General features: G+C 51.2%; 1 protein-coding gene across 1 annotated transcript in view; it reads right to left on the bottom strand.

Annotated features, from left to right (window-relative positions):
- The window catches only part of smarcd3a (SWI/SNF related, matrix associated, actin dependent regulator of chromatin, subfamily d, member 3a), a 48,988-nt gene extending 43,296 nt beyond the window's left edge, over positions 1-5,692 (bottom strand). The window contains exon 1 of the mRNA XM_060824072.1: positions 5,612-5,692. Coding sequence (XP_060680055.1) covers positions 5,612-5,692 — 81 coding nt within the window. The remainder of the gene's footprint in view (positions 1-5,611) is intronic.
- Positions 5,693-24,443: the final 18,751 nt, after the last annotated feature.

Genomic DNA, 24,443 nt, shown 5'->3' with positions numbered 1-24,443 from the left:
ATAGAACATAGAAAAATACAGCGCAGCACAGACCCTTCGGCCCTCGATGTTGCGCCGACCGAAGCCTACCTAACCTACACTAGCCCTCATAATAGTTTCCATACGTGGTAAAAGGTTCTCACTGTCAACCCTATCTAAACCCCTAATCATCTTGTACACCTCTATCAAATCTCCCTTAAACCTTCTTTTCTCCAATGAGAACAGCCCCAAGTGCCTCAGCCTTTCCTCATACGATCTTCCTACCATGCCAGGCAACATCCTGGTAAACCTCCTCTGCACCCGTTCCAGTGCCTCCACATCCTTCCTATAGTATGGCGACCAAAACTGCACACAATACTCCAGATGAGGCCGCACCAGAGTCTTATACAGTTGCAACATGACCTCAGGACTCCGGAACTCAATTCCTCTACCATAAAGCCCAGTACACCATATGCCTTCCTCACAGCACTATTTACCTGGGTGGCAACTTTCAGAGATCTGTGCACATGGACACCAAGATCCCTCTGCTCATCCACACTACCAAGTAGCCTACCATTAGCCCAGTAATCCATCTTCTTGTTACTCCTACCAAAGTGAATGACTTCACACTTACCTACATTGAACTCCATTTGCCACCTTTCTGCCCAGCTCTGCAACTTATCTATATCCCGCTGTAATCTGCCACATCCTTCTTCGCTGTCCACAACTTCACCGACTTTCGTGTCATCCGCAAACTTGCTCACCCAGCCTTCAAGCCCCTCCTCCAGGTCATTTATAAAAATGACAAACAGCAATGGTCCCAAAACAGATCCTTGTGGTACACCGCTAGTAACTGCACTCCAAGATGAACCTTTACCATCAACTACTACCCTCTGTCTCCTTCCAGCCAGCCAATTCCTAATCCAAACCTCTAATGCACCCTCAATGCCATACCTCCGTAGTTTTTGCATTAGCCTGCCATGGGGTACCTTATCGAACACCTTGCTAAAATTCATATACACCACATCTACTGCTTTACCCTCGTCCACTTCCTTGGTCACCTTCTTAAAGAACTCAATAAGGTTTGTGAGGCACGACCTGCCCTTCACAAAACCATGCTGACTATCCTTGATCACATTATTCCTATCCAGATGTTCATAAATCCTATCCCTTACAATTCTCTCTAAGACTTTGCCCACAACAGAAGTGAGACTCACTGGCCTATAAGTTACTAGGGCTAACCCTACTCCCCTTCTTGAACAAGGGGACCACATTCGCTATCCTCCAGTCTTCAGGCACTATTCCCGTAGACAACGACGACATAAAAATCAAGGCCAATGGCTCTGCTATCTCCTCCCTAGCTTCCCAGAGGATCCTAGGATAAATGCCATCAGGCCCAGGGGACTTATCTATTTTCATCCTTTCCAGTATTCCCCAGACCTCTCCCCTACATACCTCAAAGCCATCCATTCTAATCACTTGTGCCTCAATATTCACATCGGCAACAGTGTACTGTTCCCGAGTGAATACTGACGAAAAGTATTGATTTAGTGTCTCTCCAATCTCCTCCGCCTCCACACACAACTTCCCACTACTATCCTTGACTGGACCGATACCTATCCTCGTCATCCTTTTATTCCTGACATACCTATAGAAAGCCTTTGGGTTTTCCCTAATCCTACCAACTAAGGACTTTTCATGTCCCCTTCTCGCTGCTCTTAGCTCTCTCTTTAGCTCCTTCCTGCCTACCTTATAACTCTCAATCGCCCCAACTGAACCTTCACGCCTCATCTTTACATAGGCCGCCCTCTTCCCTTTCACAAGGGATTCCAATTCCTTATTAAACCACGGCTCCCTCACAAGACCCTTTACTCCCTGCCTGACTGGTACATACTTATCAAGGACACCCATTAGCTGCTCCTTGAACAAGCTCCACATATCATTTGTGTTCTTCCCTTGAAGCCTATTTTTCCAATCCACACATCCTAAGTCATGCCTCACCGCATCATAATTTCCCTGCCCCAGCTATAACTCTTGCCTGCAGTGCACACTTATCCCTCTCCATCACTAGAGTAAAAGTCACCGAGTTGTGGTCACTGTCCCGAAGTGCTCACCTACCTCCAAGTCTAACACCTGGCCTGGTTCATTACCTAGAATGTAGAGGCTGGAGGGGGTTATAGAGATAGGGAGGGGCTGGAGGGGGTTAGAGAGATAGGGAGAGGGTGTAGGGGTTGGAGGGGGTAACGGAGATAGGGAGGGTGTGTAGGGGCTGGAGGAGGGTACAGAGATAGGGAAGAGGTGTAGGGGCTGGAGGGGGTTACAGAGGTAGGGAGGGGGTGTTGGGGCTGGAGGGGGTGATGGAGATAGGGAGGGGGTGTAGGGGCTGGAGGGGGTTATAGAGATAGGGAGGGATTGTTGGGACTGGAGGGGGTGACAGAGACAGGGAGGGGGTGTAGGGACGGGAGGGGGTGATGGAGATAGGGAGGGGGTGTCGGGGTTTGAGGGGGTGACCGGGATATGGGTTCCGGCCCCTTCACTGTCTGTATAACCACAGTGACTCCCTGATATCTGTGCGTGAATCTCATTGCAGTGTGTAACTCTCTGGGCCTCAGGCCTACACTCACCACGGTGTGCGGTTTTTTAATTCACTTGGGTAATGATGGCATCACTGCAGAGATTCACAGAGGAAACCCTGGACCCAGACAGCAAGCTGCTGACGTTGGTGGAGAGGGAACGGAATTTGTTGCAAGGTCTGAAGACAGTGATTTCAGATTTTCCAGAACTTCTGTGGAAGTCATTCCACCAGGGATATGATTCAACTGAGGGGGTGGGTACTGTCATAGGGTCAGTGCTGAGGGAGTGCCGCACGGTCGGAGGATCAGTGCTGAGGGAGCACCGCACTGTCGGAGGGTCAGTGCTGAGGGAGCACTGCACTGTCGGAGGGTCAGTGCTGAGGGAGCGCCGCACTGTCGGAGGATCAGTGCTGAGGGAGCACCGCACTGTCGGAGGGTCAGTGCTGAGGGAGTAGGCACTGTCAGAGGGTCAGTGCTGAGGGAGTAGGCACTGTCGGAGGGTCAGTGCCGAGGGAGTGGGAACAGTCGAGGGTCAGTGCTGAGGGAGTGGGCACTGTCAGAGGGTCAGTGCTGAGGGAGTGGGCACTGTTGGAAGGTTAGTGCTGAGGGAGTGCCGCACATGTCAGAGGGTCAGTGCTGAGGGAGTGCCGCAGTGTCAGTGCTGAGGGATTGGACACTGTCAGAGGTACAGTGCTGAGGGAGTGGGCACTGTTGGAGGGTCAGTGCTGAGGGAGTGGGCACTGTCGGAGGGTCAGTACTGAGGGAGTGGGCACTGTTGGAGGGTCAGTGATGAGTGTGCGATGCACTGTCGGAGGGTCAGTGCTGAGGGAATGCCGCACTGTGGGAGGGTCAGTGCTGAGGGAGTGGGCACTGTGGGAGGGTCAGTGCTGAGGGAGTGGGCACTGTGGGAGGGTCAGTGCTGAGGGAGTGGGCACTGTGGGAGGGTCAGTGCTGAGGGAGTGGGCACTGTCGGAGGGTCAGTGCTGAGGGAGTGGGCACTGTCGGAGGGTCAGTGCTGAGGGAGTGGGCACTGTCGGAGGGGTCAGTGCTGAGGGAGTGCCGCACTGTCGGAGGGTCAGTGCTGATGGAGTGCCGCACTGTCGGAGGGTCAGTGCTGAGGGAGTGGGCACTGTCGGAGGGTCAGTGCTGAGGGAGTGGGCACTGTCGGAGGGTCAGTGCTGAGGGAGTGGGCACTGTCAGAGGGTCAGTGCTGAGGGAGTGCCGCACTGTCGGAGGGTCAGTGCTGAGGGAATGGGCACTGTCGGAGAGTCAGTGCTGAGGGAGTGCCGCACTGTCAGAGGGTCAGTGCTGAGGGAGTGCCGCACTGTTGGAGGGTCAGTGCTGAGGGAATGTCGCACTGTCGGAGGGTCAGTGCTGAGGGAGTGAGCACTGTCAGAGGGTCAGTGCTGAGGGAGTGCCGCACTGTCGGAGGGTCAGTGCTGAGGGAGTGGGCACTGTCGGAGGGTCAGTGCTGAGGGAGTGGGCACTGTCAGAGGGTCAGTGCTGAGGGAGTGGGCACTGTCGGAGGGTCAGTGCTGAGGGAGTGGGCACTGTCAGAGGGTCAGTGCTGAGGGAGTGCCGCACTGTCGGAGGGTCAGTGCTGAGGGAATGGGCACTGTCGGAGAGTCAGTGCTGAGGGAGTGCCGCACTGTCAGAGGGTCAGTGCTGAGGGAGTGCCGCACTGTTGGAGGGTCAGTGCTGAGGGAATGTCGCACTGTCGGAGGGTCAGTGCTGAGGGAGTGAGCACTGTCAGAGGGTCAGTGCTGAGGGAGTGCCGCACTGTCGGAGGGTCAGTGCTGAGGGAGTGGGCACTGTCGGAGGGTCAGTGCTGGGGGAGTGGGCACTGTCACAGAGAATCCTTGAGGAAGACCGTCAGGGTCTTAATGGGAATATCCTTGTAGCTTCACCTCTTTCTCACTCCCTCTCTCTCCCTCACTCCCCCCCTCACTCTCTCCCTCTCCCTCACTCCACCTCACTCCCTCTGTCACTCCCTCCCTCTCCCTCACTCTCCCCTCTCACTCCCTCCCTCTCTCTCAGAACCCCTCTCCCTTCCCCCCCCTCACTCCACCTCTCTCTCCCTCTCACTACTCCTTTCTCTCACTGCCTATCTCTCTCCCTCCCCTCCCCCCCTCACTCCAATGTTTATCCGACATTCCTGGCTCTTATCAGGAATCTCACAGAAACTATATCCCATGAACACAGCTTTAAAACTCAGTCTGTCCCCATCCGTCTCCCCCTCCCCTTCCCCCCCACTCCCCCTCCCCCTCTGCTGCTCTCTTCCCCTCTCCCCCTCTGAGGGAGGGTGGTACATGGTAATCAGATTGCCTTGCCCCATGTTTAACCTGAAGCCATGAGACTTCACTGGGTCCAGAGTCAATGTCAAGGATTCCCAGGGGAAATCCCTCCCTCCCGACTGTATCCCACTGTGCCATCCCCTCGGCTAGGCCTGTGCTGCTGCTGGGACAGGACAAATCCAGGGATGGTGGTGGTGGGGTCTGGGACATTGTCTGTAAGGGCCTGAGGATGACTCTGTCAGATTTCATTCTTATTTTGAGACTTCTCAGTGGTTTGATCCAACATTGAGTCGTCCCCGGCCATATGGGAGGGCTGTTCATTCTCTCTCCTCTGCGTCTGTGTGGGTTTCCTCCCTGTGCTCCAGTTTCCTCCCACAGTCCAAAGATATGCAGATCAGGGTGGATTGGTCCTGGGAAATTGCCCGTAGTTTTAAGGGATGTGAAGGTTAGGTGCATTAGTCAGGGGTAAGTGTGGAGTAATAAGGGAATCGGCCTGGGTGGGTTACTCTTCGGAGGGTCAGTGCGGACTGGTTGGGCCGAAGGGCCTGTTTCCACACTGTAGGGATTCTATGATTCACGTGGGTCTGGGGTCACACACAAATGTACAGGAGGCCATTGAGCCCATCATATCAGCACTGCTCTCTGAAAATAAATATCCTGGCTATAACGGCCAGTCTCTGGCCTTTCCCTCATGTCGCGACACATTGTTTGTAAAGCAGCCATCATCCAATGGCCTCCATTGAACCTGTCCCCCAGAGAGGGTTGTCTGGACCTGAACCTACTCACGGAGTGAAAACAGATTTTTCTCACATCATCGTTACTTCTTTTACAAAACACTCCGTCTATAAACTCCGGCTCGTGATCCATTTCCTGTGCTCGGGAACAGCTGCTCCCTCTGCCCTCTCTCCAGCCCGGTCATGATTTGGAAACCCTCTCTAACCCAGTGTCTTCTCAGTGTTCTCTCTGACAGGGACCAATCCCACCTCCTTCACTCGATCCTCCTGGTTAAAGTGTCTCCTTCCTGAAGCCATTCCTGTAAATCGCTTCCGCACTCTCTCCTGTACATCCACATCTTCCCTGGAATGTGGTGCCCACAAACGTACACAATCCCCCAGCTGAGGGCTTATACAAGTTCAACATCAACCCCTCCCTCCTGTCCTCCATTGCCCATGAATAAAGCCGAGGACACTGCCTGCTTTATTAATTGCACTCTCCACGTGTCCCCCCACCTTCTGTGTTCAGAGACATATCCACCCAGCTCCCTCTGCTCCTGCACATCGGGTTTGTTAGTGTCCTTCAATGTTATTCCTCCCAAAGTGCATCCCTTCCCACTGCTCTGCATCGGACCTCACACTGGATCCCATTCCAGATGCTCATTAGCATATCTGACCTCCCTCAGAGGAAGGGTACGTGTCCTTTGCAGACAGTGGGCTGAGTTACTGCCTCAGCGTGACCTCCACTTGGTCCTTGAATCATGTGTGTCTCCAGCCAGTGAGTGGGATCTTGCTGGGTAGTTTGCTGGTGACGGCGGGAGTGGCTGAGGAGTCCAGAGTAAGGGGAGCTGCTGCATTCCTGTGGCGCCGGAGGATTTCTCAGGGTGAGAACCTTCTTTCCTTCCTGCACAGGGAGGGCTGCTCCCCACAGCATCTCACCAATGGCTGTGTGATCCCCTCGCTTAAACACCACATTCAGATGGGAACTCGGTAACCATGGGAACATCCTTTCTAGATCCTTTGCAGCATTCAGGTCAGATTCCAGGAAAATGCTTCTGAGTGGATTGTGGTCTAACTCAAACCTCACCCCGCGTCCTCTTCTGAACAGTTCCTGATTTTCAAAAGTGTTTCTAAGTGAAAGGACTTTCTCAGAGTGCAGCATCATTCCGACTGTACTCCCAGAGTGCAGCATCATTCCGACTGTACTCCCAGAGTGCAGCATCATTCCGACTGTATCCTCAGAGTGCAGCATCATTCCGACTGTACTCCCAGAGTGCAGCATCATTCCGACTGTATCCCCAGAGTGCAGCATCATTCCGACTGTATTCCCAGAGTGCAGCATCATTCCGACTGTATCCTCAGAGTGCAGCATTATTCCGACTGTATTCCCAGAGTGCAACATCATTCCGACTGTATCCTCAGAGTGCAGCATTATTCCGACTGTACTCCCAGAGTGCAGCATCATTCCGACTGTATCCTCAGAGTGCAGCATCATTCCGACTGTATTCCCAGAGCACAGCATCACTCCGATTGTATTCCCAGAGTATGGCATCATTCCGACTGTAAACCCAGAGTTCACCATTATTCCAATGTGTTTCTAGAGTATAGCATCATTCTGACTGTATTCCCAGAGCGCAGCATCATTCCGACTGTATTCCCAGAGTATGGCATCAGTCCGATTGTATTCCCAGAGTGCAGCATCATTCCGATTGTATTCTCAGCCTGGAATAAACGTTCGCTGCCTTCAGCTAGAGCCGGGTGTGGTCTCTCTGAGCTTATGTCGGTTTGTCAATGATGAAGTGATGTCCTTGGGACACACAGGGCTCTGGTGTCTCTAGTTGCTCATGCTTATTTAGAAATTTGGATCCGAAAGTGGACAGACCAGGTGTAGTTTTAGGATTAATTTGTATCTCTATATTGTATTAAGGGAAGGACAGTTTTATTTTGATTTTAGACTTGTTCCCCAAACGGCGCAGGGATGTTGTGATGTTTGTTGAAACATGTATTTGAAATAAGGATCAATGGCTTTGGAGCTGAGCTCTGTGGTGAATAGCTCAGTGCATTAGAAACGTGTTTAGGAAGGGAAAAATCGAAATCATGTCACTGTTCCCTCCCAACAGAAATAGCCAGCAGCCAACACACCGGCCTGGGAGGGCAGGCTCAGGCAAAGAGCCAGTGACATGTCCAGGGCTGGGATTAAACTCCCAAGTGGCTGAACAGAAACCCGACACTGAGAATCCCCCAGAACCTGCGGGAAGCTGAGCACATGGATCAGCCATGTGTTTGCTCCAAAAAGGTTTTAAAACATTTTGTAAGAAAGCTCCAGGAACGAATTACTGCCACGTGAAGTGAACAAGGAACGTTAGTATTGGGACAGGGAGAGCGTGACGGAGCCTGGAGTTTCCAGAAGATTCTTGCTGACAGCAGAAAAACCTTGAGATTTGTAATTAAACCTTTTCAATGAGTTAATGTGGAATGTAATTTGTTTTTTTTTGTGTGTAGTAACCCTCTTGTTCTTTTGTTAAAAGTACATTAGCAGCCTCTTGTGAATACGTCCAGGGACCGCACACCGTGATAACCAACTCCAAAAATAAACCATTCTGATTCCACTCTGGGATCGGTCTGGCCCAGTATCAACTGGTATCATAGTCTTATTTCCCTGCTTGGGGAGAGAGTGCAGAGTACAACACACAGAATACAGTGTACAGAGTACAGTGTACAGAGTACAACACACAGAATACAGAGTGCAGAGTACAGTGTACAGAGTACAACACACAGAATACAGTGTACAGAGTGCAGAGTACAACACACAGAATACAGAGTACAGTGTAGCGTACAACACACAGAATACAGTGTACAGAGTGCAGAGTACAACACACAGAATACAGAGTACAGTGTACAGAATGCAGTGTGCGGAGTACAGTGTACAGAGTGCAGAGTACAATGTACGGAGTGTAGACTACAGAGTACAATGCACAGAGTGCAGAGTACTGTGTACAGAGGACAGTGTACAGTGTATAGAGTGCAGTGCACAGAGTACAGTGTGCAAAGTACAGTGCATAGTATACAGAGTGCAGTATACAGAGTACAGTGTACAGAGTGCAAAGTACAGTGTACAGAGTGCAGTGGACAGTGTATAGTGCATAGAGTGCAGTGCACAGAGTACAGTGTACAGAATGCAGAGTACAGTGTGCAGAGTGCAGTGTATAGTGCCCAGTGTACAGTGTGCAGAGTACAGTGTGCAGAGTACAGTGCACGGAGTACAGTGCACGGAGTGCAGTGCACGGAGTGAAGTGTACAGAGTACAGTGCATGGAGTACAGTGTACAGAGTGTAGTGTACAGAGTGCAGAGTACAGTGTACAGAACGTAGAGTACAGTGTACAGAGCGTAGAGTACAGTGTGCAGAGAGCATTGTGCAGAGTACAGTGCACGGAGTACAGAGTACAGTGTATAGAGTGTAGTGTGCAGAGTACAGTGCACGGAGTGCAGAGTACAATGCACAGAGTGTAGAGTACAGTGTACAGAGTGCAGTGTGCAGAGTATACTATACAGAGTGCAGAGTACAGTGTATAGAGTGCAGTGCACAAAGTACAGTGTACAGAATGCAGAATACAGTGTGCAGAGTACAGTGTGCGGAGTGCAGTGCATGGTATACAGAGTGTAGTGTACAGAGTACAGTGTGCAGAGTAGTGTCCAGAGTGCAGTATACAGAGTGCATTGTACAGAGTGCAGAGTACAATGTACAGAATATAGAGTGTGAAGTACTGAGTACAGAGTACAGTGTGCAGAGTGCAGTGTATGGTGGACAGCGTACAGGGTGCAGTGCAATGTACAGCGTACAGAGTACAGTGCATGGTGTACAGTGTACAGAGTACAGTGCAGTGTACAGCATACAGTGTACAGAGTGCACACTGCAGAGTATGGTGTACAGAGTACAGTGTATGGTGTACAGCATACAATGCACACAGTGCAGTGTAGAGAGTACAAAGTACAGTGGAGTGTACATCTTACAGTGTACAAGGTACAAAATACAGTGTATGGTGTACAGCATATAGTGTATGGTGTATAGGTACAGTGCACGGTGTACTGCGTACAGTGCACAGGGTATGGTGTACAGGGTATAGTGTATGGTGTACGGGGTATAGTGTATGGTGTACAGGGTACAGTGTATGGTGTACAGGGTATGGTGTACAGGGTATAGTGGATGGTGTACAGGGTATAGTGTGTGGTGTACAGGGTATAGTGTGTGGTGTATAGGGTATAGTGTATGGTGTACAGGGTATGGTGTACAGGGTACAGTGGATGGTGTACAGGGTATAGTGGATGGTGTACAGGGTACAGTGGATGGTGTACAGGGTATGGTGTATGGTGTACAGTATACCAGGTACAGTGTATAGCGTACTGGGCTTTGGTTGTACTCATGCAAGAGTCGTTGAAAACTAGTGTGTAGGTAATACGCCAGGTAAATGGAATCCTGGGATTTATTCCGAAAGGAATCACGTATAAAGTTGGGAAATATACTGCAACTGTACAATGTGTTAGTGAGCCTGCAGGTGGAGCATTGAGGGACCTTTACTCGAGGAGGGATTAGATTAGATTACTTACTTACAGTGTGGAAACAGGCCCTTCAGCCCAACAAGTCCACACTGACCCGCCGAAGAGCAACCCACCCAGACCCATTCCCCTACATTTACCCCGTCACCTAACACTACGGGCAATTTAGCATGGCCAATTCACCTGACCTGCACTTTTTTTTGGACTGTGGGAGGAAACTGGAACACCCAGAGGAAACCCACGCAGACACGGGGAGAACGTGCAAACTCCACAGCTGAGGCAGGAATTGAACCCGGGTCCCTGGTGCTGTGAGGCAGCAGTGCTAACCACTGAGCCACCGTGCCGCCCATAGTTATGGAGGGATGTAGTTATAATGAAGGCAGTTCAGAGAAAGGTCACTCAGTTGATTCCAAAGATGAGCAATTTGTCTCATGAAGAGAAATTGAGTAAATTATCATCTGGAGTTTTGAGGAATGAGAAGAGATTGTATTGAATTGTACAAGATGCTAAAGGGGACGAACAAACTAGACATGAGGGAGGGGGCAGATTTAAACAGAGTTGGGGAGGAATGTGGGATTCGGGGGAATGGAATAAGTTTAAGGAGGCGATAGACAGGTTTTTAGTTAATACTGTGTCAAAGGTTATGGGGGTTGTGCAGGAGAGTGGAGTTAACACTGAGATGAGATCAGCCCTGATTGTATTGCATGGTGGGACAGGTTTGAGGGGCTGAATGGCCTCCTCCTGGTTCTGATGTTCACAATATATTTGTCCATGCCCCATTATAGAGAGATGGCAATGTGTTGGCGTAATGCTTCACAGACAGACAAGAAGTTTGGAGCCCATTCTTATAAACAGCTGACAAACGTAACAACTCAGCGCTCTGCTTCCACACTGGGCAGCCCTTTGATCTCGTCCTTTAGACTGTCCCTGAGGACCATGGAACGTTCCCCAGAAGATGCTGAATTGGTCTCATTGACTTTGAGGTGGACGTCCCCTGGATGACATTATAATGCTGGCAACACATTGCTGATGCCCTCTGGGATCAGGTCCACTGCCAACAGCCCATTGTTCAGCTTCAGTGTCTCCTGCTGACCCTTAGCTTCACTCTATCCCACGGAAAATTGATTCTTCCCAGTTAATTATTCTTCCTGTGGATTTTTCCTGATCCTTTTCCACCATCCACATAAACCTTACTCTTCAAGTAATCTACCACGGGGCAACTTTTTCACCCAGAAGGTGGTATGTGTATGGAATGAGCTGCCAGAGGAAGGGGTGGAGGCTGGTACAATTGCAACATTTAAGAGGTATTTGGATGGGTATATGAATAGGAAGGGTTTGGAGGGATATGGGCCGGGTGCTGGCAGGTGGGACTAGATTGTGTTGGGATATCTGGTCGGCATGGACGGGTTGGGCCGAAGGGTCTGTTTCCGTGCTGTACATCTCTATGACTCTATGTGATCTACTTGATTTCTTGAAAAGTTTCTTAGGCCTTTTGTCCCTCCCTGCTCCCATCTCTGCTATTATCCCTAGCATCATTCAGATAATGGAATTCCCACATTGTAACTATTCTCTAATGTTCACACTTCCTCATAATTGTCTCACAGACTGGCTCTCTTCCTTCCCAACAACTGTTCATCTACAGACGACACAGAGCAATGTCATCACCCCCAAACCGATCTGACGGTGAGCCCTCAGTGAGATCCGCTTTCTCCAGCACTGTAATAAACCCTTATCCAGCCTGAACATCTCATATCCGAGAATCTTTAATATCCAGCGCTGCTTTTCTCTTATAGTTACATGGTAACTCCACCAGAGACTGCCTGCCTGCAAGTCACCAATGGGAAACATATTCTAAACAAGGGGGAAACTAGTGTCAAAGCATCCCCCACAGATAGTTCCAGACTTGTTGAGTTTTTCCAGCACAATGTTTCAGATTCCCTGCAGTATGTTGCTATGGAGGGTTTTCCTCAGATGATTTTCTGGATGCCCTGGATACAGAGACCAGTGACATTGCCATGGTATTGTGGGAGGGACCTCTGTCTGTACCCCGTCTGGTTAAAGTTCCATGCACTCTTGTACACGTGGCTTTCCTGAGTTATATGTTGAAGAACCCACTCGAGAATTTTCCATCTCGTTCTCCGTAATGAAAAAGGGATAATGAATAAACTTGTGGTAAAGGACATTGAGGGAAGAGTGACCGGAACATGAACTTTACTCGAGATTTGAAAGTGAGGTTGTATAAACTAAATAAAGGGAATTATGAAGACATGAGGGTGAATTGGCCAAAGTGGATTAGGGACAATGCAGGACGGTGTTGGACGGTCTTTGATATCTGAGGGATCGAAGGGTCTGGAAGCAATGAGGACTTGAACAAAATTAATATTAGAAAGCAAGTTGTACTAGAGACTTTGATAGGACTGAAGGTGAATCATTCCCGAAGACCTGATGGCCTACATCCCAGTGTTAAAATAGGTCGCTAGGGAATATACGAATTATCATCCCAAAAGCTGTATAAAGCTTCCTGACTGGAAGGTTGCACAGGTAAGCTCACCATTTAAGATGAGAGTGAGAGAAAGGGGGACCACAGAGCTGTTAGCTTTAAACCTGTGAGAGGGAAAATGCCCAAATTTGTTGGTAAAGTGTGTGTTAAACAGGCCCTTCAATAGAGGTTTGATTGAACGCAGTAATCACGTTTGAGTTACCAGGTGGAAGCTTTTTTTGGAGGAGGTTACGAACGGATTCATAAAGTTGGTGGATTACTGGAAGTCTTTTTACAAGGTCCCCCACCAGACAGGAGCTGGAAAAACAACAGCTGATGGGAGGTAATGTACTGGCATGGATTACTAACTAGCTAATAGACAGAAAACCAGCAGGAGGAATAAATGACAATGGTTGGCAGTGTTATGAAGATATAGGTGTACTGTACCTTTAAGAGAGTTAAAAGCAACAGAACTACCTGACAGCACCAAGTGTTCTAAACAAAGATATAATGCAACCTTGTGCTGCAGCTACTAGGGTAGTTGGTTGCTTGGAAATGACAAAACAGATTCAAATTAGGCCAATCAGTTTCAATTACACCCTGAAAATAACAAACCTCAATCCAATTTGAATTGGGTATATTGACCATCTTAAAAGCCAATGACACAATCCAATGATCTGGGGGTATAAGACAGGGGAAAATTGAACAGTTGGGAGGAGAATTGCCAAGATCCCAGCAGGTAAAGACTGCCTGAAAAGTAGCTCTCGTAAAGGTACCTTTATCGATCAGTAAAATCCCCAAGAGGAAGAAAAGATGACAGGAATACAGAGAAAACCGAAAGCTGCCTGGGTTTGAGATAAGACATTTTGTTTTGTAAATTATAATTGGGGTTTTTTTATCAGACTAGTATTAAGGAAGGTAAGATAAAAGATAGATTAGAAAGGAGTTGTAAATAGTTGTTGGTTAACTATTCTCTGTTATACTTTAAGAAATAAAGTTATTAATTTTTACTTGAAATAGTTCTTGGCCTCTTGAATTTTCACAGATTACTGCACGGGAGAAATCTTTTCTCTGTGGATGGGTTACAGTAAGCAGGAGAGTTTACCCTGTGTCATAACAGACTTGGGGGCTCGGGTCTGGGATTTGAACTGGTTTAGATTTGAATAGATTTGGGGATATGAAAAGTCCCGGCAGATTTAAACACCTGCAGGTTAGTGTCCTAGATGTTTAAATAAACCGAAGGTGAGACAATTTGTTTAATTTCGGTGACTTGTGGTTGATTAAATTAGAAGTGAGAGAGATGGCTGTTAAAATTGCTGAAGAGGTTCTGGGATTTGAAGATGATTCTCAGATTTGCCAAGAAAGTTTAGAAGGAAAGAAAAAGGCCATACTTTTAGAATTTGCAAATAAATTAAATTTGGGTTTAACCGAGGACAAAAGTAAAGCTGAAATTTAAAGGGAATTACTCAAAGACTTAGATGTGTCAGAGAAACAGACAAGTGCAGTAGAGATAGAAAAACTTAAATTACAATTGAGGAAAATTGAGTTAGAAGATAAACAGAGAGAGGGAACAGGGAGAGAAAGAGAGAGAGAAGGTTCTTGGCTGAGCAAAGAGAGAGAGGAGAAAGAATGGGTGGCACAGTGGTTAGCACTGCTACCTCACAGCGCCAGAGACCCGGGTTCAATTCCCGACTCAGGCGACTGACTGTGTGGAGTTTGCACATTCTCCCCGTGTCTGCGTGGGTTTCCTCCGGGTGCTCCGGTTTCCTCCCACAGTCCAAAGATGTGTGGGTCAGGTGCATTGGCCATGCTAAATTGCCCATTGTGTTGGGTGAAGGGGTAAATGTAGGGGTATCGGTGGGTTGCGCTTCGATGGGTCGGTGTGGACTTGTTGGGCCGAAGGGCCTGTTTCCACACTGTAAGTAATCTAATCTAGGAGAGAGAGGAAAAAGAAGAGAGAGAAAGTTCTTAGCTGAGCAAAAAGAACAGAATTTGCTGACTTAGTCAGCAAAGTCATATTAACAGGATGGAGATTGACAGAGAAGGTAGTGATGTATATCAATATGTCAAAACTCTGCCATATTTTGATGAGAAATATATTGAAGGCTTCTTTAATTCATTTGAAAAAATTGGCTTGGCAGAGGGTGTGGTCTGAGGATTTATGGGTAATGTCTGTTCAGACTAAACTGGTCAGCAGAGCTAGTGAGGTATTTGCTGCACTGTCAGATAAAGGGTCAGGAGATTATGAAGAGGTCAAACAGGCTGTTTTAAGCGTTTATGAATTGGTACCAGAAGCAAATAGACAACGGTTCAGAAACACAAAGAAGGAACCAGGTCAGACTTACGCTGCGTTCGAAAGAATTAAATATAGTCATTTTGATCAATGGGTGTGTGCTTTTAAAATAGATAGAACATTTAAAGCTCTAAGAGAGTTTATTCTGCTGGAAGAGTTTAAAAATTCACTTCCAGAGATGATAAGAATTCATGTGGAGGAACAGAAAGTTCAGGAGGTGAGAAGGGGCAGCAGGATTAGCAGATGAGTACATGAATGTAGGTTTGCTCACTGAGCTGGAAGGTTTTTTTCAGATGTTTTGTCACCATACTAGGAAACATCTTCAGTGGGCCTCCAGACGAAGCACTTTCTATTTATATGTTTGGGTTTCTTTGGATTGGTGATGTCATTTCCTGCTCTTTTTCTCAGGGGGTGGTAAATGGGGTCTAACTCGATGTGTTTGTTGATAGAGTTCCGCTTGGAATGCCACGCTTCTAGGAATTCTCACGTGTGTCTCTGTTTGGCTTGTCCTCGGATGGATGTGTTGTCCCAGTCAAAGTGGTGTCCTTCCTCATGTGAGGATACCAGTGAGAGAGGGTCATGTCTTTTTGTGGCCAGTTAATGTTGATGTATCCTGGTGGCTAGTTTTCTGCCTGTTTGTCCAACATAGTGTTTGTTACAGTTTTTGAAGGGATTTTATAAATGACACTAGTTTTGTTTGTTGTCTGTATAGAGTCCTTCAAGTTCATTAGCTGCTGTTTTAGTGTGTTGGTGGGTTTGTGGGCTACCATGATGCTAAGGGGTTTGAATGGTCTGGCAAAGACAAGATGTTATAATTTTGAGAGATACAGGGTCTAATCAGTCGCTGATAGTAAGGGATGAGCGAATCTGCACTCTTTCTGATCTGTTACCCGACAGTGTGATAATTTGTGGGACAGACAGACAGAAATTTAGCATTTCCCGATGTAAGATCAGGTTGGAGTGTCAACTCAAGACTGGGGAAGTTACAGTGGGAGTGAGTGTCAGTTCCAGGAATTCAGTTTGTTCTTGGGAATGATTTGGCAGGATCCAAGGTGAGAGTGACACCTCTTGTGGAGAAGCCCAAGAAAGACCAAGAAACTGAGGAGTTAAAACAGAAATATCCTGGTATTTTCCCAGACTGTGTGGTAACCAGATCCCATTATCATAAATCACAACACAAAGTGAAAGGTAAAGAGAAAGATGAAGGAGTTGAGGGTCAATTAGCGGAGACCTTGTTTGACGTAATGGTTCAGGAAAAGCCTGAACAGGCAGAGGGTCAGACAGAAGTGTTTAGTCCTGAAAGGCTGAGGGATGTGCAACAGCAAGACAAGACGATAAAAGACATATATGTGGATGTGTACTCCGAAAAGGAGGCAGAGAATATTCCGGAGGGTTAATATCTGAAAGATAGAATCCTCAGATGGAAAAGGGAGACCACAGCAGGTTAGTGCAGAGGAGAAATGGGCCGATTGTGTTGCCGGTAGCACACAGACAGGAGAGGTTATGGGGAGCACATGAACTACCTGTAGGAGGTCACCTCGGGGTATGAAAGATTCAGGCTGAGGTACAAAAACATTTTTATTGGCCTGGAATGCACAAGGATGTGGTTAACCTTTTGCTGTACGTGTCATACATGCCAAATGGTGGGTAGGCCTCAGGCTGTAATAAACCCAGCCCCTTTGTTACCAACTCCCACATTTGAAGGGCCTTTCACACGGGTTATAATTGATCGGGTAGGTCCCTGCCCGAGAACTAAAAGTGGGAACCAGTACATGTTAACCATTACGGATGTGTCTCCCAGATTTCCGGAGGCAATCCATTCCGGAGTATCAAGGCAAAAAGGGTGGTAGAGGGGTTAGTATCTTTCTTCACACAGTGTGGGCTACCCAGAGAGACTCAGTCAGACCAAGGGTCACGTTTTACTGCTGGGCGGTTTAAGGAGGTTACGGATGGGTTAGGTACACAGCACTTTAAACCCAGTGTGTATCGTCCTGAATCCCAGGGAGCTTTAGAAAGGTGGTATCAGACCCTGAAGACCATGTTGAGAGCGTACTGTCAGGATTACCCGAATGATTGGGATAAAGGTACCCCATTCGTATTGTTTGCCATTAGAAATGCCCCAAATGAACCTACTCAGTTCACTCCCTTTGAGGTAATATTCGGTCATGAAGTGAGAGGCGCTTTGAAATTAATTAAAGAAAAATTGACAGTATCGTCCACAAACCTAGCCAGAGTGCCCTCAGTTCCCTCATCATGATCATTAATGTATAAAGTGAAACGTTGTGGTGCCAACACTGAGCCTTGAGGAATACTGGTGACTGGCTGCCATCCTGAGAAGGACCCTGTTCTCCCCACTCGCTGCTTCCTGCCAGACAGGCCAGGCTTCTATCCATGCCAGCACCTTGCCTCTGACACCATGGGCAAGTCAGCCTGGCTTCTGGAAGGGGAATCTGACAGTACCTGACAAATTCACTCAAGCTCTTTGAAGGAGATGATAAGCAGGATAGATGAAGGGGAAGCAGTCGATGTGATGTCTTTGGGTTTTTAGAAGGAATTTGATAAGGTGCCCCACGTTAGGCTGCTTCATAACAGAAACACCCATGGTGTTGGGGGCAGTAGACTAACGTGGAGAGAGGATTGGCTAACACATAGAAAACAGAGAGTTGGGATGACGGGGTCATTTTCAGGATGGCAGCCTGTAACTAGTAGAGTCGGGCAGCACGGTGGCACAGTGGTTAGCACTGCTGCCTCACAGCGCCAGAGACCCGGGTTCAATTCCCGACTCAGGCGACTGACTGTGTGGAGTTTGCACATTCTCCCCGTGTCTGCGTGGGTTTCCTCCGGGTGCTCCGGTTTCCTCCCACAGTCCAAAGATGTGCGGGTCAGGTGAATTGGCCAAGCTAAATTGCCCGTAGTGTTAGGTAAAGGGGTAAATGTAGGGGTATGGGTGGGTTGCGCTTCGGCGGGTCGGTGTGGACTTGTTGGGCCGAAGGGCCTGTTTCCACACTGTAAGTAATCTAATCTAATCTAAAAAAAGTCCCACAGGGATCAGTGCTGGGCCCACAGTTATTTACAATTGATATGAATGACATGGATGTGGTATCGTCAATATTGTGGGTGACACAAAAAACAGGTGGGAACGCAAGTGGTAAGGATGACCCAGGTGACTGCAGAGAGATAGAGACGGTGAGATGAGTGACCAATGGAATATAATCTGGGGAAATATGAGGTTATGGCAGGGGAACGGAGGAGCTGAATATCATTTAAAGGAAGTGAGTCTGCAGAAAACTACAGAAGGGAGAGATCTCAGAGTCCCCAACCAGAAATCACACCATGTTAGCATCCAAGGGCAGTGGGTAATAGGGAAGGTGATGGAATCTTGGCCTTTATGGAAATTTTGCCAAGACTATACAAGGAACTAGTCAGAGCATTGCTGGAATACCAGGAACTCCTTATTGAAGGAAAGATGTTCCGGCATTGGAGACAGGGAAGGCTCCCTCTGCTCATCCCTGGTTTGGAGTGTGTCTTATGCAGAGAGGGCCTGGACTTGTTGAAGTTTAGGAGAATGTGAGGTGACAATTTGAAACATAAAGGGTCTGATGACAGGGTCATAACATCATGCAACACAGGCCCTTTGACCCCAAACATCTACCCCCCCAGAAAAGGAAATACACTGCGAAGGACACTGCTCTCCCATAACCGTTAACAGAATGACAGCTCAGGAGGGACAGAAAGGTTGTTCCCTGTGTGGGAGAGTTTACAACCAGACAGCACCGTCTCAGAATAAGGAGTCACCCATTTCAGACAGACAGCGGAGGAATTTCCTCCCTGACGGGAGGGAATCTGTGGAATTCCTTCCCACAGACGGCTCTCGAGGCTGGGGTCATTACACACAGTGGAGGCTGAGAGAAAGAGAGATTTTTCACCAGGAAGGGGAATCAAAGATTGTGTGGAGAAGGGGAGATGAGGCCCGATCACGTCCAGTGATGGTGCAGACTCAATGGGCAGAATGGACTCCATCTGCTCCGAGAGCTGGTGATCTCAGGGATCTTCACTGCTGCCGGGAGGGTCGGTATCTCCCATGACTCCCTCCTTTCTTGTTAACTGACTGACAACCACTCTGAGCTGGTACGATCCTGCCCCAATCCTGCCCCTGGTGACCTTCCCTGAGTTTACAGCTGACCATGTCATCACTGACAGGATCCACATTAGAAAGCTCCCCCTTACTCCCAACGAACTTGGCTCAGACAACACTGACTTTCACTCATCATTCACCCACAAACCCAGATATTTCCCGGAATGTCAATCTGATGATGATGTTCCTCGGACAGACTCCCACACGCCAGACAGAGTCGGAGTGACAGGGAGTCTCCTTCACTCCACTCCCCAATGAACACTGACCCTTCGTGGTCATCTAGCACCACCCAGTGTCCTCACTGAGAAGGGAAAGGCCTGTGTCCCCTTTGTTCAATGTTTCCCTCTCTCGGACAATGCTGGAATGACAGATTTTTCCCATTTGTCTGAAGTCAAACGCAATCTCTAATCAGTACCTCACCTCAAGACAGAAAATCCAACATCCCTCAGCGCTGACCCTCCGACAGTGCCCGCTCCCTCAGCACTGACCCCCCGACAGTGCCCGCTCCCTCAGCACTGACCCTCCGACAGTGCGACACTCCCTCAGCACCGGCCCTCCGACAGTGCGGCACTCGCTCAGCACTGACCCCCCCGACAGTGCCCGCTCCCTCAGCACTGACCCTCCGACAGTGCCCGCTCCCTCAGCACTGACCCTCCGACAGTGCCCACTCCCTCAGCACTGACCCTCCGACAGTGCCCAGTCCCTCAGCACTGACCCCCTGACAGTGCTCACTCCCTCAGCACTGACCCTCCGACAGTGCCCGCTTCCTCAGCACTGACCCTCCGACAGTGCCCGCTTCCTCAGCACTGACCCTCTGACAGTGCCCGCTCCCTCAGCACTGACCCCCCGACAGTGCCCGCTCCCTCAGCACTGACCCCGACAGTGCCCGCTCCCTCAGCACTGACCCTCCGACAGTGCCCACTCCCTCAGCACTGACCCTCCGACAGTGCCCAGTCCCTCAGCACTGACCCCCTGACAGTGCTCACTCCCTCAGCACTGACCCTCCGACAGTGCGGCACTCCATCAGTACTGACCCTCCTACACTGCCACTCCCTCAGCACTGACCCTCCGACAGTGCGGCACTCCCTCAGCACTGACCCTCCATCAGTGCGGCACTCCCTCAGCGCTGACCCTCCGACAGTGCGGCACTCCCTCAGCACTGACCCTCCGACAGTGCCCACTCCCTCAGCACTGACCCTCCGACAGTGCCCACTCCCTCAGCACTGACCCTCCGACAGTGCCCACTCCCTCAGCACTGACCCTCCTACAGCGCCCATTCCCTCAGCACTGACCCCCTGACAGTGCCCACTCCCTCAGCACTGACACTTCGACAGTGCCCACTCCCTCAGCACTGACCCTCCGATAGTGCCACTCCCTCAGCACTGACCCTCCAACAGGGACCACTCCCTCAGCACTGATTCTCCGACAGTGCCCACTCCCCCAGCAAATGACCCTCCGACAGTGCCCACTCCCTCAGCACTGACCATCCGACAGTGCCCACTTCCTCAGCACTGACCCTCCAACAGGGACCACTCCCTCAGCACTGACTCTCCAACAATGCGGTGCTCCCTCAGCACTGATACTCCGACAGTGCAGCATTCCCTCAGCACTGACCCTCCAACAGTGTGGCACTTCCTCAGCATTGACCTTCTGACAGTGTCCGCTCCCTTGACACTGACCCTCCGACAGTGCGATGCTCCCTCAGCGCTGACCTGACAGTGCCCGCTCCCACAGCAATGACCCTCCGACAGTGCCCACTCCCTCAGCGTGACCCTCCGACAGTGCCCACTCCCTCAGCACTGACCCTCCTACAGTGCAGTGTCCCCTCAGCGCTGACCCTGCGACAGTGCCCACTCCTTCAGCACTAACCCTCCGAGAGTGCATACACCATAGCACTGAACCTCAAACAGTGCACACCCCTACAGCATTGACACTCTGACAGTGCAGCACTCCCTCAGCACTGACCCACCTACAGTGTGGTACTCCCTCAGCACTGACCCTCTGACAGTGCACACTCCCTCAGCACTGATCCTCCTACAGTGTGGCACTCCCTCAGCACTGACCCTCCGACAGTGCGGCACTCCGTCAGCACTGACCCTCCTACAGTGCCCACTCCCTCAACGCTGACCCTCCGACAGTGCGGCACTCCCTCAGCACTAACCCTCCTACAGTGCAGTGTCCCCTCAGCGCTGACCCTGCGACAGTGCCCACTCCTTCAGCACTGATCCTCCTACAGTGCCCACTCCCTCAGCACTGACCCTCTGACAGTGCGGCACTCCCTCAGCGCTGACCCTCCGACAGTGCCCACTCCATCAGCACTGACCCTACGACAGTGCCCACTCTCTCAGCACTGACCCTTCGACAGGGACCACTCCCTCAGCACTGATCCTCTGACAGTGCGGTGTTCCCTCAACACTGACCCTCCGACAGTGCAGCATTCCCTCAGCACAGACCCTCCAAGAGTGCGGCACTCCTTCAGCACTGACCTTCTGACAGAGCCCGCTCTCTTGGCACTGACCCTCCGACAGTGCCCACTCCCTCAGCACTGACCCTCCGACAGTGCGACACTCCCTCAACACTGATCCTCCGACAGTGCAGTACTCCCTCAACACTGACACTCCGATAGTGCCCACTCCCTCAGCACTGACCCTCCGACAGTGCCCAGTCCCTCAGCACTGACCCCCTGACAGTGCTCACTCCCTCAGCACTGACCCTCCGACAGTGCCCGCTTCCTCAGCACTGACCCTCCGACAGTGCCCGCTTCCTCAGCACTGACCCTCCGACAGTGCCCGCTCCCTCAGCACTGACCCCCCCGACAGTGCCCGCTCCCTCAGCACTGACCCCGACAGTGCCCGCTCCCTCAGCACTGACCCTCCGACAGTGCCCACTCCCTCAGCACTGACCCTCCGACAGTGCCCAGTCCCTCAGCACTGACCCCCTGACAGTGCTCACTCCCTCAGCACTGACCCTCCGACAGTGCGGCACTCCATCAGTACTGACCCTCCTACACTGCCACTCCCTCAGCACTGACCCTCCGACAGTGCGGCACTCCCTCAGCACTGACCCTCCATCAGTGCGGCACTCCCTCAGCGCTGACCCTCCGACAGTGCGGCACTCCCTCAGCACTGACCCTCCGACAGTGCCCACTCCCTCAGCACTGACCCTCCGACAGTGCCCACTCCCTCAGCACTGACCCTCCGACAGTGCCCACTCCCTCAGCACTGACCCTCCTACAGCGCCCATTCCCTCAGCACTGACCCCCTGACAGTGCCCACTCCCTCAGCACTGACACTTCGACAGTGCCCACTCCCTCAGCACTGACCCTCCGATAGTGCCACTCCCTCAGCACTGACCCTCCAACAGGGACCACTCCCTCAGCACTGATTCTCCGACAGTGCCCACTCCCCCAGCAAATGACCCTCCGACAGTGCCCACTCCCTCAGCACTGACCATCCGACAGTGCCCACTTCCTCAGCACTGACCCTCCAACAGGGACCACTCCCTCAGCACTGACTCTCCAACAATGCGGTGCTCCCTCAGCACTGATACTCCGACAGTGCAGCATTCCCTCAGCACTGACCCTCCAACAGTGTGGCACTTCCTCAGCATTGACCTTCTGACAGTGTCCGCTCCCTTGACACTGACCCTCCGACAGTGCGATGCTCCCTCAGCGCTGACCTGACAGTGCCCGCTCCCACAGCAATGACCCTCCGACAGTGCCCACTCCCTCAGCGTGACCCTCCGACAGTGCCCACTCCCTCAGCACTGACCCTCCTACAGTGCAGTGTCCCCTCAGCGCTGACCCTGCGACAGTGCCCACTCCTTCAGCACTAACCCTCCGAGAGTGCATACACCATAGCACTGAACCTCAAACAGTGCACACCCCTACAGCATTGACACTCTGACAGTGCAGCACTCCCTCAGCACTGACCCACCTACAGTGTGGTACTCCCTCAGCACTGACCCTCTGACAGTGCACACTCCCTCAGCACTGATCCTCCTACAGTGTGGCACTCCCTCAGCACTGACCCTCCGACAGTGCGGCACTCCGTCAGCACTGACCCTCCTACAGTGCCCACTCCCTCAACGCTGACCCTCCGACAGTGCGGCACTCCCTCAGCACTAACCCTCCTACAGTGCAGTGTCCCCTCAGCGCTGACCCTGCGACAGTGCCCACTCCTTCAGCACTGATCCTCTTACAGTGCCCACTCCCTCAGCACTGACCCTCTGACAGTGCGGCACTCCCTCAGCGCTGACCCTCCGACAGTGCCCACTCCATCAGCACTGACCCTACGACAGTGCCCACTCTCTCAGCACTGACCCTTCGACAGGGACCACTCCCTCAGCACTGATCCTCTGACAGTGCGGTGTTCCCTCAACACTGACCCTCCGACAGTGCAGCATTCCCTCAGCACAGACCCTCCAAGAGTGCGGCACTCCTTCAGCACTGACCTTCTGACAGAGCCCGCTCTCTTGGCACTGACCCTCCGACAGTGCCCACTCCCTCAGCACTGACCCTCCGACAGTGCGACACTCCCTCAACACTGATCCTCCGACAGTGCAGTACTCCCTCAACACTGACACTCCGACAGTGCCCAATCCCTCAGCACTGACCCTCTGACTGTGCCCACGCCCTCAGCACTGACCCTCCGACAGTGCCCACTCCCTCAACACTGAACCTCCGACAGTGCCCACTCCCTCAGCACTGAACCTCCGACACTGCGACACTCCCTCAGCACGGACCATCTGACAGTGCCTGCTCCCTTGGCACTGACCCTCAGACAGTGCCCGCTCCCTCAGCACTGACCCTCAGACAGTGCCCACTCACTCAGCACTGAACCTCCGACAGTGCCGGCTCCCTCAGCACTGACCCTCCGACAGTGCCCGCCCCCTCAGCGCTGACCCTCCGACAGTGCCCGCTCCCTCAGCGCTGACCCTCCAACAGTGTGGAACTCCCTCAGCGCTGACCCTCCGACAATGCGACACTCCCTCAGCGCTGACCCTCCAACAGTGCCCACTCCATCAGCACTGACCCTCCGACAGTGCCCACTCTCTCAGCACTGACCCTCCGACAGTGCCCACTCTCTCAGCACTCACCCTTCGACATTGCAGCACTCGCTCAGCACTGACCCTCCGACAGGGACCACTCCTTCAGCACTGACCCTCTGACAGTGCAGCATTCCCTCAGCACAGACCCTCCAATAGTGCGGCACTCCTTCAGCACTGACCTTCTGACAGAGCCCGCTCCCTTGGCACTGTCCCTCCGACAATACGGCGCTCACTCAGTACTGACCCTCCAACAGTGCCCACTCCCTCAGCACTGACCCTCCGACAGTGCGGCGCTCCCTCAGCGCTGACCCTGCGACAGTGCTCACTCCCTCAGCACCGACCCTCAGACAGTGCCCACTCCCTCAGCACTGACCCTCTGACAGCGCGGTGTTCC

This window comes from Hemiscyllium ocellatum, chromosome 4 (assembly GCF_020745735.1).
Source record: "Hemiscyllium ocellatum isolate sHemOce1 chromosome 4, sHemOce1.pat.X.cur, whole genome shotgun sequence".
Classification (NCBI taxonomy): domain Eukaryota; kingdom Metazoa; phylum Chordata; class Chondrichthyes; order Orectolobiformes; family Hemiscylliidae; genus Hemiscyllium; species Hemiscyllium ocellatum.
The sequence above is the reverse complement of the archived record's forward strand: the minus strand, read 5'-3'. Positions and strand labels throughout refer to the sequence as shown.